Below are 15,090 nucleotides of genomic sequence, written 5' to 3'. Positions count from 1 at the left end.
GTTATTTGATTATTCTGCATGGTGCATTTAAACTGTAAAGGAATTTTGCACAAGCTACCAAAGATGCACATCTCATTCTAAAGTTCCACACTACAGTCTAACGAGGAGAAGAGTCTGAAAAACAGTCAGGAGATAAAAAAGCCAGAAGTTAAAGAAGTCAAGAGGGTATGTAATGAGCATTGATAGTTCAGATAAAAGACAGAACAAACTAGTGAAGATTTCATGTTTTATTGTTATTAAAAGTTCATTATGAAATCAGCACAACACATAAAAATAGATCTGTGGTGAATGATACATATTACTGTTATTGCCCGGTCATTTTGTGCACACTCTCACTTTTTAAAATCAGAAGGTAATGAATACAAGACATTTCACCAGTGAACTGTGAAACCCGTGTTCCTGCAGCAGAGAGAGGCTGTGCTTCCTGTTGACTCTATCCAATGTATAATGCAGTCAGAAATAGTCCTCTATTCACACTTAAAAATAAACTCAGTTTTAGAGTGTGCCCCAGCTGAAAATAACTGGAGAGTGAGAGCTAGAAATAACTCTTTTCTTAGGGACCTATTTCCATGAAAGTCAAAGGGATTTTTGACATGGATTTTAAAAGCAGAAGGACATAGCTATTTGTTGACAGACAGATTGAGAGGCCTAGCAACAGGAGCTAGGGAGGACCTGTGGCAAATAGGAGTTTATTATTTTGATCTTGCACATGCTGCTGAATCTCCTTGTTGTAATAATTGTCTATGTTCATTGCAGCAGTGATTGCTGGGAGGAGCTGAGAGGGTGTATCAAAGCCAGATAGGGCGTCTGCAGCTCATTTTTTTTCTCCCTGTTTGGGTTGGCCATGGTTCTAACCCTGCACACTATTCATTGCAAAGCGACTTTCACCTGGGTGCTTTCTGATCCATGTGAGAAAATCAGAACAATACCATGATTACAAAACCCCTCAGCAGGTCACTTACTGTTCCTACGCTGGTGTAAGCTTTTCTTCCTTGCTTCTGTGCTTTTCACAGCAGACATTTGAGGCTGCCTTCAGTCCCTGACTCTTGTTCCTTACATTGTCACATCAACTCCAGGGCTGCTGGGAGGTTGCTAACTGGCTCAGCAAAATTGTTGTTCTGCAGTTTTCTGCATGGAAAGGTCTCTGTGCAGACTCAGTGCAGAAAGCAGTGCTGGAGTTCTCTATGTGGAGCATTTCCTGTGGATAGGAGGCCAAATAAGCCCCACATCAGATATCCTGCTTGCATGTCTGTGGGGAAAAGAATACCTTAGTGGTGTGGCTACTCCTACATTCTCCTGTTATTTATTTGGGAGCTTCTTTTACATCAGGCGAGTAGGAACATGAACCAATCCATGCTGTCCAAGCTTGTAAGCTATGCTGGGTTTTTTGCCACAAGTCCTGGTAGGGAGCTACAGAAGGTGGCAGCTAAAAATGTGGGAAAAGCCCATCCCTGGGAAGATGCCCTGCATCTCCATAGCCTGTGCCCTTGTCTGGCCCTGAAGTGCCCTCTAACATCCTCTGAACTCCTGCTCCCTTAGGACTACAGCACATCTACACATGCTACCCCAGCCTCACTACCAAGCTGATGGGTGCTGTGGCCACTCTGGCCTTGTTTCCTCCACAGTGAACAGTTTCAAAGCTGAAGATAAAAATCTCAGTGCTGTTCCCTGTGTGGAAAATCTCCGGGCTTCAGTCTCAGCCTCACAGCAGGAGAGTGACAAGGGTGGAAAGCTGTCACAGCAGAGTGGTGATTAAGGCTCTCCCTTTGGTTTTCAGGCTGTTTACTCAAAACAGCCCTTGAGAAAGATGCTAGGCCTCAAGCACATGTCACATTCAACCGGTTTAGCAATATTACGCCCGTTTCTGCTCAAACTAGCCAGGGAGGGGAGGGACAGTATAATATGTTAGTGCAGGTTCTCATAGACAATATATTAATATTTAGTACAAAATGTTCTTTCAAGGTGGGGCAAACATTTCTAATTGTGACACAAAAAGAAGGTATTTTGTAACAGTTTTAACAAGTTGCCTGTGAAAAAGCGTTTGTGTGAAATATGTTTAGACAGACTACCTCACATGACACTGAAATATTTCAAGGCTCTTTCTGAGCAGACAATAACCTAGTTTTGTTTTTTGTAAATCAAATCAGCTTTATCACAGCCAATCCCAAACATAATTAAATAATTTGGCTGTGATTTTTTTGGTTAGTTGTATTTTTTTTTCCTCTTTGGAAAAATAAAGCTATGCTGAGTGTTTCCACTCCACATGGGTTTTACCCATTCAAGACTTCTTTCATTGCAGAATCAACTTCCTCATTCAGAGGAAACCACAGAAATATTCAGCTAATAAATTTAGCAAAAGATTTCAAAGGCTGGTTCATTCACTCCTGAAGTCCTGAAGAATTGCAACTTCCAAGAGGCTCACAGACTACTTCTCCCTACTGAAAAGCATTTTATAAACCTGGCCTAATTTGGAAACAGTAGTTATTTCATATCTTTTAGGGCTTACATCCAAAACCAAGATGTGAATAATCCCTAAATTGTGCAGAGTGAAAAATTCAGGCATAAATTTTGCAGTGCAGTCTCCCATTTGAAATGTTTGGATTTGACCCAAAGTCCAACTAAGTAGAAACAATTAAGGCCTCAGTTTTCTCTGACTTACACAGCATGTGCAAGTGTTCTGCAGTTGCATTTTAACATGATCAGCCAGTGTAAGTCAAGCACGAATGGAACAGCCCTTGGTTACACAGATATCATCCTTTTTTCGCCTGCCATTGCCTGGTAGTGCCAAGAGCAAAAAAAAAAAAAGAAGAGGCTTCCAATCAGGTGATAGACAGATAGATGTGTAAGCTTTCTTTAACTGTGATTTGCTTGCCCTTTCTTGAGCTCTCAGCCAAGCCGTAACCCATCAGAAGAGGATTCACAGTCGTTCTTGCCTCGAAGCCTGGCTCAGAAACCACAACAGGGCAGGATCAGGTGGTGGAGTTATGCAAAGGCAAAATCAGAATCAGGGTCAAAAGAGCATTTTCCCCAGAGAGCAAACTCCTGGAGCAGGAACAAATGGGAGTGCCCAGCAGAGCAGGTGGGAACAGGAGCAAGGCAGGAACACGAGGCCCTGGCTCCTACCAGAGATGCCCCTGACACTGCACTGAGCTCACCTTGGCATCCCTGGTGTAGGCACTGTGCTGCACCAGGCCCCCTGGGAGAGCGAATCCATGGGGGCTGTGAAAATCCAAGGCAGCCAAAATGCTTTTTCCAGGATACAGTAAAGGCATGGAGGGGGAATCTCTACTGGTGGGCTGTCAGGGAGATTCCCTTTGGGTTTGTGCTACTGTAGGGTCATGGTGCCACTCACACTTCCCACTGGCCCAGCGGGCCAGGCCCAAGCACCAGCCCTGCATCAGCAAACCTGGCTTTGGATGGCCAGCTGGAGAAAGCACTAGGCACAAAGGGTGCTAAATTTCTCTCCAAACAGAATTCATCTCCTGCCTGCATCAGCTTTGGAACCATAGGGAATTTCCAAGCTGGAGAAAAATCCAAAATACCTCATGTAGAAGCACCTTTCCCTTGGATTTTTATTATAATAATTTTTAAGAATATATTTTGTATCGAAACACTGTCAGCATTCTTTATACAATGGAAAATTACACAGTCATTATGTATCATGTAAAAGAGTAAAAACAGAGCAAGATAGGAACATTTCAGTTCATTCTGGAGTACAAATAGAATCTGATGTACAGCTTAAAAGCTACAGACCAGAGTGTGTGTTCACTGGAACACAAAATGTTCATCTGGAAAACAGCAGGTTCTTTTATCTTGGAAGTAGGAAGAAAAGCCAGGGAACGTCAAATGTTAAGGCTAAAAATTAAAATTTTAACATGTATTTTACAGGTGATAGCCTGATTCTTAATTCATCTGCAGTAGCAGCAACAATCCCCCTGCTTTACAAACAGATTTGCACTTGCAAGAAATAAGAATCAGGCTTCTATGCTTGGAGGACTCTGATTGACCTCAACAGGCTTTGGACAAGAGCCACAGTTGGAATTTCAGCTTGCAAGTCTAAGGCTTCTTAACTGCAGGCCAAATTAGCACAAAATGAGGCTTTGCATTGGCATTCTACCCTTAACTTTGAATATTCCAGTTCTGGTTGCTTTAAACCACACTTTTATTGCAGGTTTAACATAGTTCTGTTTGTGAGATACTTTTTTTTTCTTAAATACTGTGCTACAGAGAATGTTTTTATAGTCTGTTTTTTAGTCCCTATATTATGTGTTTTCAAAATTGCCTAAATGTATGTTTATATCATGATTACAACTACTCAGAAAGACCCACTGAAGTCCACTGTGAGCAGCCAAGGAAAAAAGTGTATTTAGTTCTAAAGAAGTCAAGAAAAGTGGCTGTGTTCATTTATAGTGTAGCACAATGACTGTGTTTATACAGCTATACCTACTATTTAAAAAACTACTTGAAAGTTACTATTCATGTGCTGTAGCTGATTTTCAAGCATTAATAACTTGGCTGTCTAGACAAGTTTTAATTGTCATATCAAAGGCCAAATATGTTCTCAAACAAGTGTTTGAGAACATATCTCCCTTGGAAAGAGGCTGGTTCTCTTTCTGAATGAAGAGATTGCCAAACTTAACTTTTTCTCAGCACAGTAAAACCCACAAATTTGCCGTTTAAGTTTTTAAAATGGATCAACTTCAACTCAAACCTATCCTGCACAGCAAAGTTAGTAAGCCCTGAAAAACAGATCCTAGTGAATATGCAGAGTTCCCCCCCACCAACTACCATGCCCACATTTTCCCAGGGCCTAGAGGGCTCCATTAAAATGTAACTAAATGTGCGATAGGAAACATGGTTTTTCAAGAACGATATGTAAAGTTTACCCGAAGAACCTAAGACATTTTGTACATTCAAAATGTTTACACTTTGCTGTTCTTAATCTTAAGATTGTTCATTTTTACTAATAATACATACAATGAGTATAAATAAATAAACTACAGATAAGTTTTAAAAATTGTATTAACAATACATTGTGCAAAAACTCATAACAATCTACATTCTATGCAAATACCCTGACTAAAATACACAGGCTGTGTCCACACACCCTCAGTCAGTTTTTGCACAGTCCATGGGCCAAACCAGTGGCTGAGGGCAATCAGCAAAATTCCATTACGAGCTATGGAAGTAATGCTGATTTACACCAGCAGAAGGGCAGGCCCCAAGGTTTGTGCAAAAATGCCATAGAAATCAGTGGGAATTGTGCTTGACTAAGGACTAGACAGTTTGATTGTACCCCATTAAAGTGAGTGGGAGTTTTGCCATTGATTTCCATGGAACCAGGCTCAGGCCCTGGGTAAGGACATCAGCACATGGCCCTATGTTGTGCTACACTACTCCATTTCAGTGCAGAAACAATATTTGCAAAAGAAAAACTTGGTTTTGTCGTCACTACTGTTCAGTAACCGGTTTTAGCGCTGCATTTCAGAGATTGCCTTTTCTGTGAGATTTGAAACAAGACTGCAAGTCTTTCTGAATCCATTCCAATTTGATTATCCAGCACAGGTGGGCTATTTTGATCCAAGAAAAACAGCTCAATGTCTATAAACCAACAGTGCTCTTCGTTAGGATAAAACACAGCCCGGTTCATCGGCACAGGAGTGAAGAACTGCATGCGGAAAAGGAAGAGGGCAGCCTTCCTACCATAGCTGTGTCCAGAGCCGGCTGTCACTGCTCCCAACGGACAATGGCACCTGAGCTGGTTTGGAATCTGCAGTCCTAACAAGCTCAGCCCAGTTTTGTAAGCTGAAGATCTCCATTTATCTTTATTGTGTCAATTGCTGACAGTGTTTCAATACGGTGGTAAAAATCAAAGAGCTGATGTCCATCCACAAATATTCTAAAACGGGGATGCTCGCAAAGTATCTCAACCTGCAAAAGATAAAATGTTGAAGCACGTTGTTCACAGTGTAACTGGGAAGTTGTTTCACAGCACACAAAGAGCCTTTGTGCAGCTGTACACTGACATTGTGCTACTTATGTGCCACGAAAGAGACAAAAGTGAGACCAGTTTGCCCCCTTGACACCAGTTACACTATGATGGATCTGCTCTTACTGCACAAGGAAATTAATCCAATCTCAAATCTCATGTCCTAGCAGTAAGCATGCTGCAACCCAGTCCACTGGCTACTGGGATGTTTTGTGCCTTGGAATTATGCCAGAAACAGACTCAAACTGCTAATCACAGTAGGAGGAAATTTAACCTCCAACCCAAACCTTGCATTCCTTGTGTGATGGTTTCAGTTTGAACTGGGCAGAAAAGACTACAGAGTTGTTGGTTTTGGTGGTGGTTTGTAGGGTTTTTTTTTTCCTGCATAAGGAGGCAGCTCCCTCTGCAATGCTTTCCACACTACTTTTAATTTACTGGAAGGGAGTAAACAAGGAAAGGGGATATAACTTTGTTCTCCCCTCCCACACATACACAGCTGCTGCAGAACTAAAACCCTTTCACTCCTGTGGCTTCAGACAGTCCCTGTCAGACTAGACTCCATCCTGGGGCTGCAGTGAAGGAAATGCAGTGCAGGATTGCTGGGAATTCAGCTAGACAGTTCTCAGGAGGCACAAACAGGATCAGGGAGAGACACAGCTCATCCCTCTTCCTGAGAGACCTGCAGAAATGCTCTGGAAAAGCAACAAACCTTGAGCTGAACAAGCTTGGACACGTTGGGAGATTCCTGATATTTGGGGTGGCTTGAGAGGGTGCCCTGTTGTTAAGCTTTGCTTGGAACTGCCCCAGGAGGAAGCTGGGACATGAGGGCACAAAATGTGCACTTTTACAGGCTCTTGGAGACCTCCAGGTCTGAACACTCTAAGGAGAAAATCTTCAGGGAAGCCACATGTAAATCCTGGGTCATTTCCAGAAGCTGGAAGTCCAGAGTGAAGTGCTGCTACCAAACACTTGACTCTGCTGCTATTACAGTGCATAAAAATGGGAACAGGGCCCATGACAGACTGACTGTGCCAAAGCCCAAGTGACTTAGAGCACGTTGCACCAGGAGAAGTGGCAGCAGGCAGTCCAGGAGAGCTGGAACCCCTGGATCCCTGGTAGTGCACCAGGTACCAAGAAGAGGCTGTGCTGCCGGGGAGCTCCTGTGTCACTGCAGCAGTGCCTGCCTGAGGCCTTGTTATGTAAAAGATATGGTTAACACTGCTCACGGTCCGCTTTTCACATCACCTGCGGCCACGCCACAGTGCTAATTGGACTGGATCACAAGTAATTGGCAAGAACACTTAATAGTCTTAATTTATTCACTGAGATGGAGACCATCAAAGGTACAAAGTCACTTGGGAGCCTCAATTCTGTTTAGGCATTTGGAAAAAAAGGCAAAATAACTCCCCTTGTACAGTCTTCCATGCTAGATGTGCAATTTTGCTCTCCTGTAACATCATCTCTCATTAGTGGGACATGCACAAAACTTGCTCTGGGTAATTTGTCTGGCTCGTCTGAGGGCCCAGTCACCACCCAGTGCAGAAGGCAGTGTAACGCTTTCAGATGGAGCAGGACCCAGCCTCCAAGCCTTTTCAAGTACATTTCCCACACCACCAAAGGGTGTTCCCAGTTCTGATGGGAGGGTGATTTTGTAGAAACAAGTAGAGCGCAACCAATTTGCAGCAAAAGCAGTGGTATAAACACCCTCTTAACACCAAGCATCTGGGGAGATGGTGAGCCTTTGGGGTTGGGGGAGATTATCTTGGGGGCAAGAAGGATTAAGAGAGTTTGGCAGCTGGTCATAGCACTGGCATTTAGCAGAGGGGCCAGTGAGGTTTTGTAAGAGGGAAGGGGAGGAGGAGGGGTTTTCTGGGTCAGCTGCATGGAAAAGGCATGCAGCCTTTTTTCCTCAATGTAGTGAGAGGGAAGCAGCCCTCTGCAGCCGCATACTTTGTTAGTCCTGATTTGCAAAGACATCTTCACATAACCATAAACACTACAGATGGGATTCTGCTTCTAGGTCAACCCAGTCCATCCACAGCACCACAGCACTTCCATGTACACTGTTGTCAAGTGACTACAGATTTAAATTTGACAGAAGGTTTAATCCCAGGGTTCAGAAAAGAATACCACTATTGCTTAGCTGTTTAATCTGCTAACATGAAGAGCTACGGTCAACCTTAACGTAACATCCCTGGGGACAAAGGATGAACGTGATCCTTATTAGCTGCACTAAATTGCGAACAGTACGTCCATTAAAAAAACCATCAATATATACAGCAGCCCCACTGAATATTAACATTCTCCAGTAATAACTTGTAATGCACTAATAACATAGAGGTACCTCTTAATTTATGGTTATAAAACTAAGCTCAGGAAGTTGCGCTTCATCACACAGTATTACAACCTCTGACTTGTCATAGCGCCCAGGTGAGGTGTTCACAGCCCCATCCGAACTGCCTGCAGCTGCACGTAGCAGTGAGATCTCCATGCAACTCGATGGATACAAACAAACCAGCAACTGGTGTCTCAACTCAAGCAGTGTGGGCTGCACTGTGATTTCATGAAAGGCACGTCAGGTTCTGCTGCAACTCATATCAAATGACACTTTATCAGACATGGTGTAAGCCACTGCCATCCTGGTACTCACCCTAAAAGGCTGGTCCGGTATAAATGGAAAGTAAGGAATAGACGACTGCTCTTCCCCCCATTCTCCGGCTACACAAGAGTTTCTGACAAACTGTCTCTCTGTAAACACAGCTTTCAGTTCTATGGCTACATCCGCAGGAGGATCTTCTGACTCCCCACAAGTCAGACTGATGCCAAAGCTGCAACACAAACAGAACAGCTCTCATTCAGCCAGAAAAAAAAGCAAATAAGCCCCAAATGCCGTCAGTCTTATTTCTCAGCTTATTAAAGCCATATACTGGCACAGGCTGGAAGATAGCTCAGCTCGTTCAGAGCTCTCTGACAGCTCAACAGGGACAACAACATGGTTATGGAATACATATGTGTGTGTGCGCATGGCGTTGGGCATATATCTGTACATATACACAGATATATATGCTTGATATGCTCCTTGACTCCCAAGTGAAAACGGAATCCCTTGAAGAAATGCCCCCTCTATGGGTCAAAGGAGAAATCAGCATGCTATATTTAAAATTATAAAAATAATCCTTTCCAGAAAGGAGGGATCCGTGCGGATATGTGTGTGTGTACGTGCGGGTGGCCGTCCCCCTTCGCCCCCTCCCCGGGCCCGGCGTCCGCGGCACGGGCAGCCCTGTCCAGGTGTTACCTCTCGGGGTTGAGGTCCACTATGCCCATGACTAAGATCTTCTTTCCCGGCCTCATTCCTCCTTTGATGTGCCCACAGAAGGGGACGATCTGGAAAGGACAGGGGGAAGGTGGCGAGGGTCAGCTCGGCATCAGCAGCGGCCGCCCTTGTGCAGCCCGAGATGAGCGGGGGCGGGGGACAGTAGAGGGGTTAACAAAATAAAATACACCACCACCCCCACCAGAAAAAAAAAAACCCAATAAACAAAGGTGATTTACCAGGCGAGGGAAGTACACATCAGCTTGCACCGGAGATCCCAGGGAGTTGTTTAAATGCCCGTCTTCTATTTTCTGCAGGTAAAAGGGAGAGCGCTGAGGCAGGGCCAGGCGGAGCCCCCCAGCCCGCCCCGCTCCGCAGGTGCCCTGCTCGGACCCCAGGCCCGTCCCGGTGCCGTCCCGGTGCCCACAGCCGCACTCACCAGCGCGTCCCGCTCGGCCACGGTCCCCGCCATCTTGTGGAAGCGGTGGCGGCGGCGCTGGGGACAGGGCGGGGGAGAGGGAGGGAGGGAGGGATGGAGGGAGGGAGGGGGGTCTGTGGCAGCCAGGCGGCGGAGGGGTAGCGGCGGAGCCGGAGCGGAGCCGGTGCAGAAGTAGGAAGGCGAGGAGGAGGAGGCGGAGGAGGAAGAGCAGGAGGGGAGGTGGCCGGCTGGCACTGCCTCGCCCGGCGGGGAGCCCAGCCCTTGGCCCGAGGGGGAGCCGGGCAGGGCGGGGCGGGGGCTGCTGCCGCTTGCTCCGCTCCGCAGCCCCGCGGCGGGGCCGTCCCTCGGCGAGCGGGGACAGCGCGGCTCCGCTGAGCTGGAGGGACGGCGGTGGGCCCGGGCCCCTCACCTGGCGCCTGCAGGTGATGGGTGCCTGGGGAGAGGCCGCAGCAGCCCCGCGCCCATCATGTCAGGGATCACCTTTATGTCCGAGCTTGGACACCTCGGCGAAGGGAATGTGCCGAGCCGGGCGTCCTGGGTGACTCCCTCCCTCCAGAGGTGGGGACACTGCTCGGCCCCTCCGAAATGAACCTCCACCCCTCTCCCCTCCGTGCCCCGTGGCGAGCACCCTCAGGGGGCTAAGGCCCCGAGCAGGGTCGGTGGGCAGAGGTCCGAGGGTGAGGGCGGTCTCTCGGCCGAGTGCGGCTCAGCTGCCCCCGGCCCGCCGTCCCTGCAGCCTCCGGCGAGGCGCGGTAATTGCATAAGCCGGCCGTGCCCGTGAGCTCCCATTGACATGCAGTGGCCGTGGTTACGCAACGCGGCGGTGGCTGCGGTGTCCCGCTCTGCGGGAGCGCGGCGACCCCCGGCCGCGGCCACCGGCGCTGCTCGTGCCGCGCCAGGATTCCCTCGCCTGTACCACAGCAGGAGTGACCCGACCCGCCAAACGTGCTGTCATGGCCCTTTTGATGAGTTCAGGGTCTTGGGTGTGGGGAATTGAGAAAGGCTTTCTTGTCGCTTCTTCACCACTGGGATTTGATGGCATGAGCATCCCTTTAGGAACGTGACACAGCAACTGGATTTGGCCTGTGCTGTGCAGGACCTCACACAGGGGCCTTGGCTTTTCATGCCTCTTGCTTACGCACTGGGCTGGGTTGGTGAATGTCCCTGTCCTTCCTCCTCCGAGGCACTGTGAGGATTAATTATATTGAGTAAAGTGGAGTGGGAGAAGCAAAGTCACTGCAATATTTAGGGTTTCAGTATGATGGTGTTGGGAAACACCTACAATCAGTAGGTGATGCCATTTGAGAAATCAAGAGGTACTGAGTGTAAGAACAGATTGTGCAAGTGTTTAGACGCTTGGCTATTTTTTCAGTAGTGCCCACTAATTTGGGCATGTTTTCCCCTCTGGATGCCCAGTTGGAGATGGCTCATAGAAGCTCATGTTTGGAAGTCACGTACTGGAGTCATGGCTTCTTCAGGGTGTACCAGCACAGCTGGGCACAGAGGCAGTGAGCATCCCTGTGGCCCAGGTCTCGGAATGGGAAAACCACTGGACTGTTTTCTTCTTGCCAAAACACTGAATGTCTCATCAGCACATGGGAAAGCATCTTGCTGGAGACTGAATTTGTAAATAGTGCAGTAACACGAACCCATCACACATCAGAAACAGCTGGCTTTACAGCGGTCAGGTGAGTGCATTCACAAGTTTACCACAAAGTGGAACTGGAATTAGCTTGATGTGTTTCACCTCCTGTATGCTGCTCACCTCACCATGATGATGATGCCAACTGCATTATGTTTTCTTTTTCTGTTGGCCTAAGAGAGAATAGAAATCATCCTAAGGTTTTGGTTTTTTTAAAATTTAGTTGTATGGTGTTACACATTGTCCAAAGAGCTCTTTTCAGAACCCTTTGTCTTCTCTGCTGTACAGAGACACACTTTGTTGGATAAAATTAAATTCATTGGACATAAATCAGGCCAGACAGTTGTTTATGCCAAAGCATGATGTTTTATGAAGGGAGAGGCCATCATTATGTATCTGTTTTGTAGCTGGTTTTAAATGAACTTTTTCATTTCAAAATAATTAAATAACAAGACTTGTCCATTTGGCTAGCTGCTTTGCTTTGTGCTTGTCTTTTTGGCATGTTTTCCCCAAACTAGAACAAATGCAGCATTTGTTTTGTTGGCCATGGATTGACTGGAACAACCTGCACTCTGAAATTTTTACGGAAAAGGACGTTCATGAGTTTTTAAAGCTCTAGTGGCCTGTGTCTGTCTGTTTCTGTGCCATGTTATCCTCTTAGCCTGTAACAGGCCAGGAGGACACTGAAATCCTCTGTATACCATGAACAATGTGAGGCAGCCAGAAAGGAGCCCTGCCTCAGTGTGCCCCTGTCCTGCCTGAGTGATGGTCACTCTCGTAGTTTCTCCGAGGGAGGTGCTCTCCAGCAGAAGATTACCTGCATTGCCCAGCAGTCCATGGAGCAGGATTCCATGTCTGAGCAGCACCATGCCTCTCACCCATGGCGAGGCTTCCTTGGGAACCAGCTTTCCAGAAGGTTCCCCTCTGCAAAGAGCTGCAGGGTGAGTGCTGCACCGAAGCTCCTCTACTTGTTCTTCTGAAAAAGGAGAGGTCTGAGCCAAATCTGTTCCCTCACCCATGTAGTCCTTGTTAAATCATGTGTACAAAATAGGCCCCATTCAGTATTTTTAACAGCTTTCTTGGCAAGGAAGCTCTTGAGTTATCATACTTGAGGGCCTGAGCTTGCAAGTCTTGTCATAGTAGCAGGAGCAACATGATAAATATTTGTGCACCGCTGCAATGGTGCTGAAGTACAAGCTACCAAACTTGTCTGGTTGACCAAGTGCACAAAACCTTGTGGATAGGTGTTGTCTTCTATTTCTGGGTTTGTACTGCCTTCAGCTCAGTAGGAGCCTGGGACTCTTGAAATGCAGAGAATCATATAAAGATTAGAAAGAAGTGGCATGGCGTGAACACCATTTGGGAGCAGTTAATGACATGCCCAGCCCAGCCACCAAAGCCATTGCTGAGAACTGGCAAACCCAGAACTTCATCTTAATCCCAGCAGCTTGTATCTTGCAGCCACTCCCTTTGATGATTTAAAAAGGTGTATCTAATTCTTAGCTGGCCTTCACCAGCAAGGAATGCAGCACAATTGCAAATTTGGTGTGGTATAATTACCCTGCCTTTCTTGCCCCATTACCACTGACATTACTCTCCTCATGCCTGGGTTTATGGGCTGACTTGTAGAACCTCTTTGGTTTGTTTTGCTTTTTTAATGACAATGTTGAGAGGATGGGAGGTGTTTGCTGGTTTCATGGAAGCTTCCTTTGGTTTCTGGGTGGCAAGGCACCCCATTCCTGGTTTTTGTAAGACTTGGAAAAAGCTGAGTAATACAATAAAGGAGAATGTCTGGGAAGGAATGTGATTCCTTCCCAGAAGGCCCTTGGCTCCCAGTGGTTGGAGCCAAGTGTTTAATACTTCAGAGGAAATGCTCCTTTTCAGGATTACACCTGAATGACAGTGCTGATAAACAATTATTTGGGTTCTGTAGTGGATTTTTTTACCTTTATAGCTTTGCCACTGCAAATCTTCAGTTAGAGGGGTTTATTCAGGCATAAATTTACCCTGGACAGGGTGTCCAAGGCAGGACTTGGGAGAGGATGGTACTGACAATTACAGGGTTTGAAAGGGACAGGGGGCTGGAGAGCAGAGCAGGAGATGTTGTACATGCCCTCTTGCTGTGTGGCTTCAAAGCATTCTGAGGACAGGTTCCTCTGGCACTGTGCACCGAGGCCAGGCCACGGGGTGCTGTGTTCTGGTGGGGATGTCCCTGAGCCTGCCCTCCCACGCTCACCCGTGGGAAGGACAAGTGACAGTTATCAGTACGGACAGCGTGGAGGGAGTGTTCAGCAGCCCGTGTGCTTTCACAGGCTTGTGCTGTCACATCCCCGTGGATGGAGGAAGAAACCCAGGGCCAGGAGCAGCACCCCCCTCTTGACATTTATTTCATGTGGCTTCACTGCTTCTTGTTGCCCCCTGAATTATTGCAGTCAAGGGTTTTGCCCTTAGGGTTTGAGCTCTGGCTGTACGTGAACCCCCTGGAAAAGTTCGTTTTCTGGGGCTCCCAGTAATAGACTCTGTAAACTGGTGTTTAAGGGGATGGTCCTGGTGGTTGAGTTGGTTGGTCACACACAGACCTGGTGCACATCTGGTGCAGAACATGTGTGTATCAGAAATATCTGTCTTGAAGACTGTTTACTGAAGTTTGCCCCAGGATCTGAGGGCATGTACATAAATGCATGTCAGATACAGTGGAAACCACCTCCAGCTCACTGCTTGCCTCTCCTTGTAGCAAACAGAGCACCAAACTGCACCCACGGCTCCCTCTGTCCCCTGGACCAGCTGTGGGTGCTGGGTGGGAGGAACGAGCTGGGTGGGGAAGAAGAGCAGGGAGGTCACCATGAAGACATGACATTGTTACCTGCCTCTTTCCCACTGGCTCCTGCATTGCCAATTTCAGGTGAGTCCTGGTCCCCACATCCAAGAGGCAGAGGAGAGGTTCCCAACTGTGCCCATGCCACACAGAGGGCAGAGGGAGGGGCAGAGCTTGGATAGCACCTCTGTTCTGCCACTGTGCCCTTCCCCATGAGTGCAAAGGCCCATCTCTGATCTCCTGCTGGGGTCAGCAGGGCCTGAGTCTGTTTCTGCTCTGTTTCTGCAGCAGAAAGAGCTGTGGGTGGACACACTGCTGCGGTAAGCTGGGGGATGCTCCAGACACAGCTGGGTAGGGGAACACAGCTCCCCAGCTGGGGAGAGGTGTCCCCCTGGCTGCAGCAGGAGCTGCCTGACAAGAGAGAAGAGATGGATTGGAGATCAGCTCGCTCCAGGTCCATTCCTGCTGCACAGGACACCACAAGGAGCCAAGAGAGCCTGGGTGACCCACCTGGAGCTGAGCTGCCTCCACATCACTGAGTCTCTCTGCTCTGGGCTCAGTCACTGAGTGCTGGTGCTCCAAGCAGTAGAGACATCACTGCACACCTTCTCCTGTTCCTCTCTTTCCCAGTGGAGTCCAGCCAGTGCTGGGAGCCTGGAGGAACTGGTGGAGGCCAGCAGAGATGACAGCGGGAGACTTTCAGCTGCCTCTGGCTGTGCTGTGGTGCAGGGATGGGCAGCCAGTGGAGTGAGCTTGTGTGGGAAGGAGGGAAGGGGAGTCCCATGGTGCCAGGCAGGGAGATGGAGAGGTGTGGGGAGCCACCAGCAGCACTGGTATGTGCTTGCTGGCAGTACTGGGAGAAAACCTGTCACGCAGGACAGGGAGCCTGGGA

General features: G+C 47.7%; 1 protein-coding gene across 1 annotated transcript; it reads right to left on the bottom strand.

Annotated features, from left to right (window-relative positions):
• Nucleotides 1–212: 212 nt before the first annotated feature.
• Nucleotides 213–10,473, bottom strand: LGALSL (galectin like). Its single transcript, XM_071424696.1, has 5 exons — nucleotides 9,742–10,473; nucleotides 9,542–9,613; nucleotides 9,285–9,373; nucleotides 8,640–8,817; nucleotides 213–5,931 (listed from the first exon to the last, which is right to left on the bottom strand). The coding sequence occupies exons 1-5, from the start codon at nucleotides 9,772–9,774 to the stop codon at nucleotides 5,788–5,790; spliced, it is 516 nt and encodes a 171-aa protein (XP_071280797.1). The 5' UTR covers nucleotides 9,775–10,473; the 3' UTR covers nucleotides 213–5,787.
• Nucleotides 10,474–15,090: the final 4,617 nt, after the last annotated feature.

This window comes from Agelaius tricolor, unplaced genomic scaffold, assembly GCF_023055355.1.
Source record: "Agelaius tricolor isolate 1412-34295 unplaced genomic scaffold, bAgeTri1.0.p SCAF_1, whole genome shotgun sequence".
NCBI lineage: Eukaryota > Metazoa > Chordata > Aves > Passeriformes > Icteridae > Agelaius > Agelaius tricolor.
This window is presented reverse-complemented; position numbering and strand designations above follow the sequence as displayed.

Excerpts from the sequence above, each read along its gene's own strand:
- LGALSL (XM_071424696.1), bottom strand. The coding sequence starts at position 9,774 with ATGGCGGGGACCGTGGCCGAGCGGGACGCGCTG. Across the intron at positions 9,374-9,541 it reads ATGTGTACTTCCCTCGCCTG|ATCGTCCCCTTCTGTGGGCA; the intron begins GTAAATCACCTT and ends TGTCCTTTCCAG. Across the intron at positions 8,818-9,284 it reads GTGGACCTCAACCCCGAGAG|CTTTGGCATCAGTCTGACTT; the intron begins GTAACACCTGGA and ends TTTGTGTTGCAG.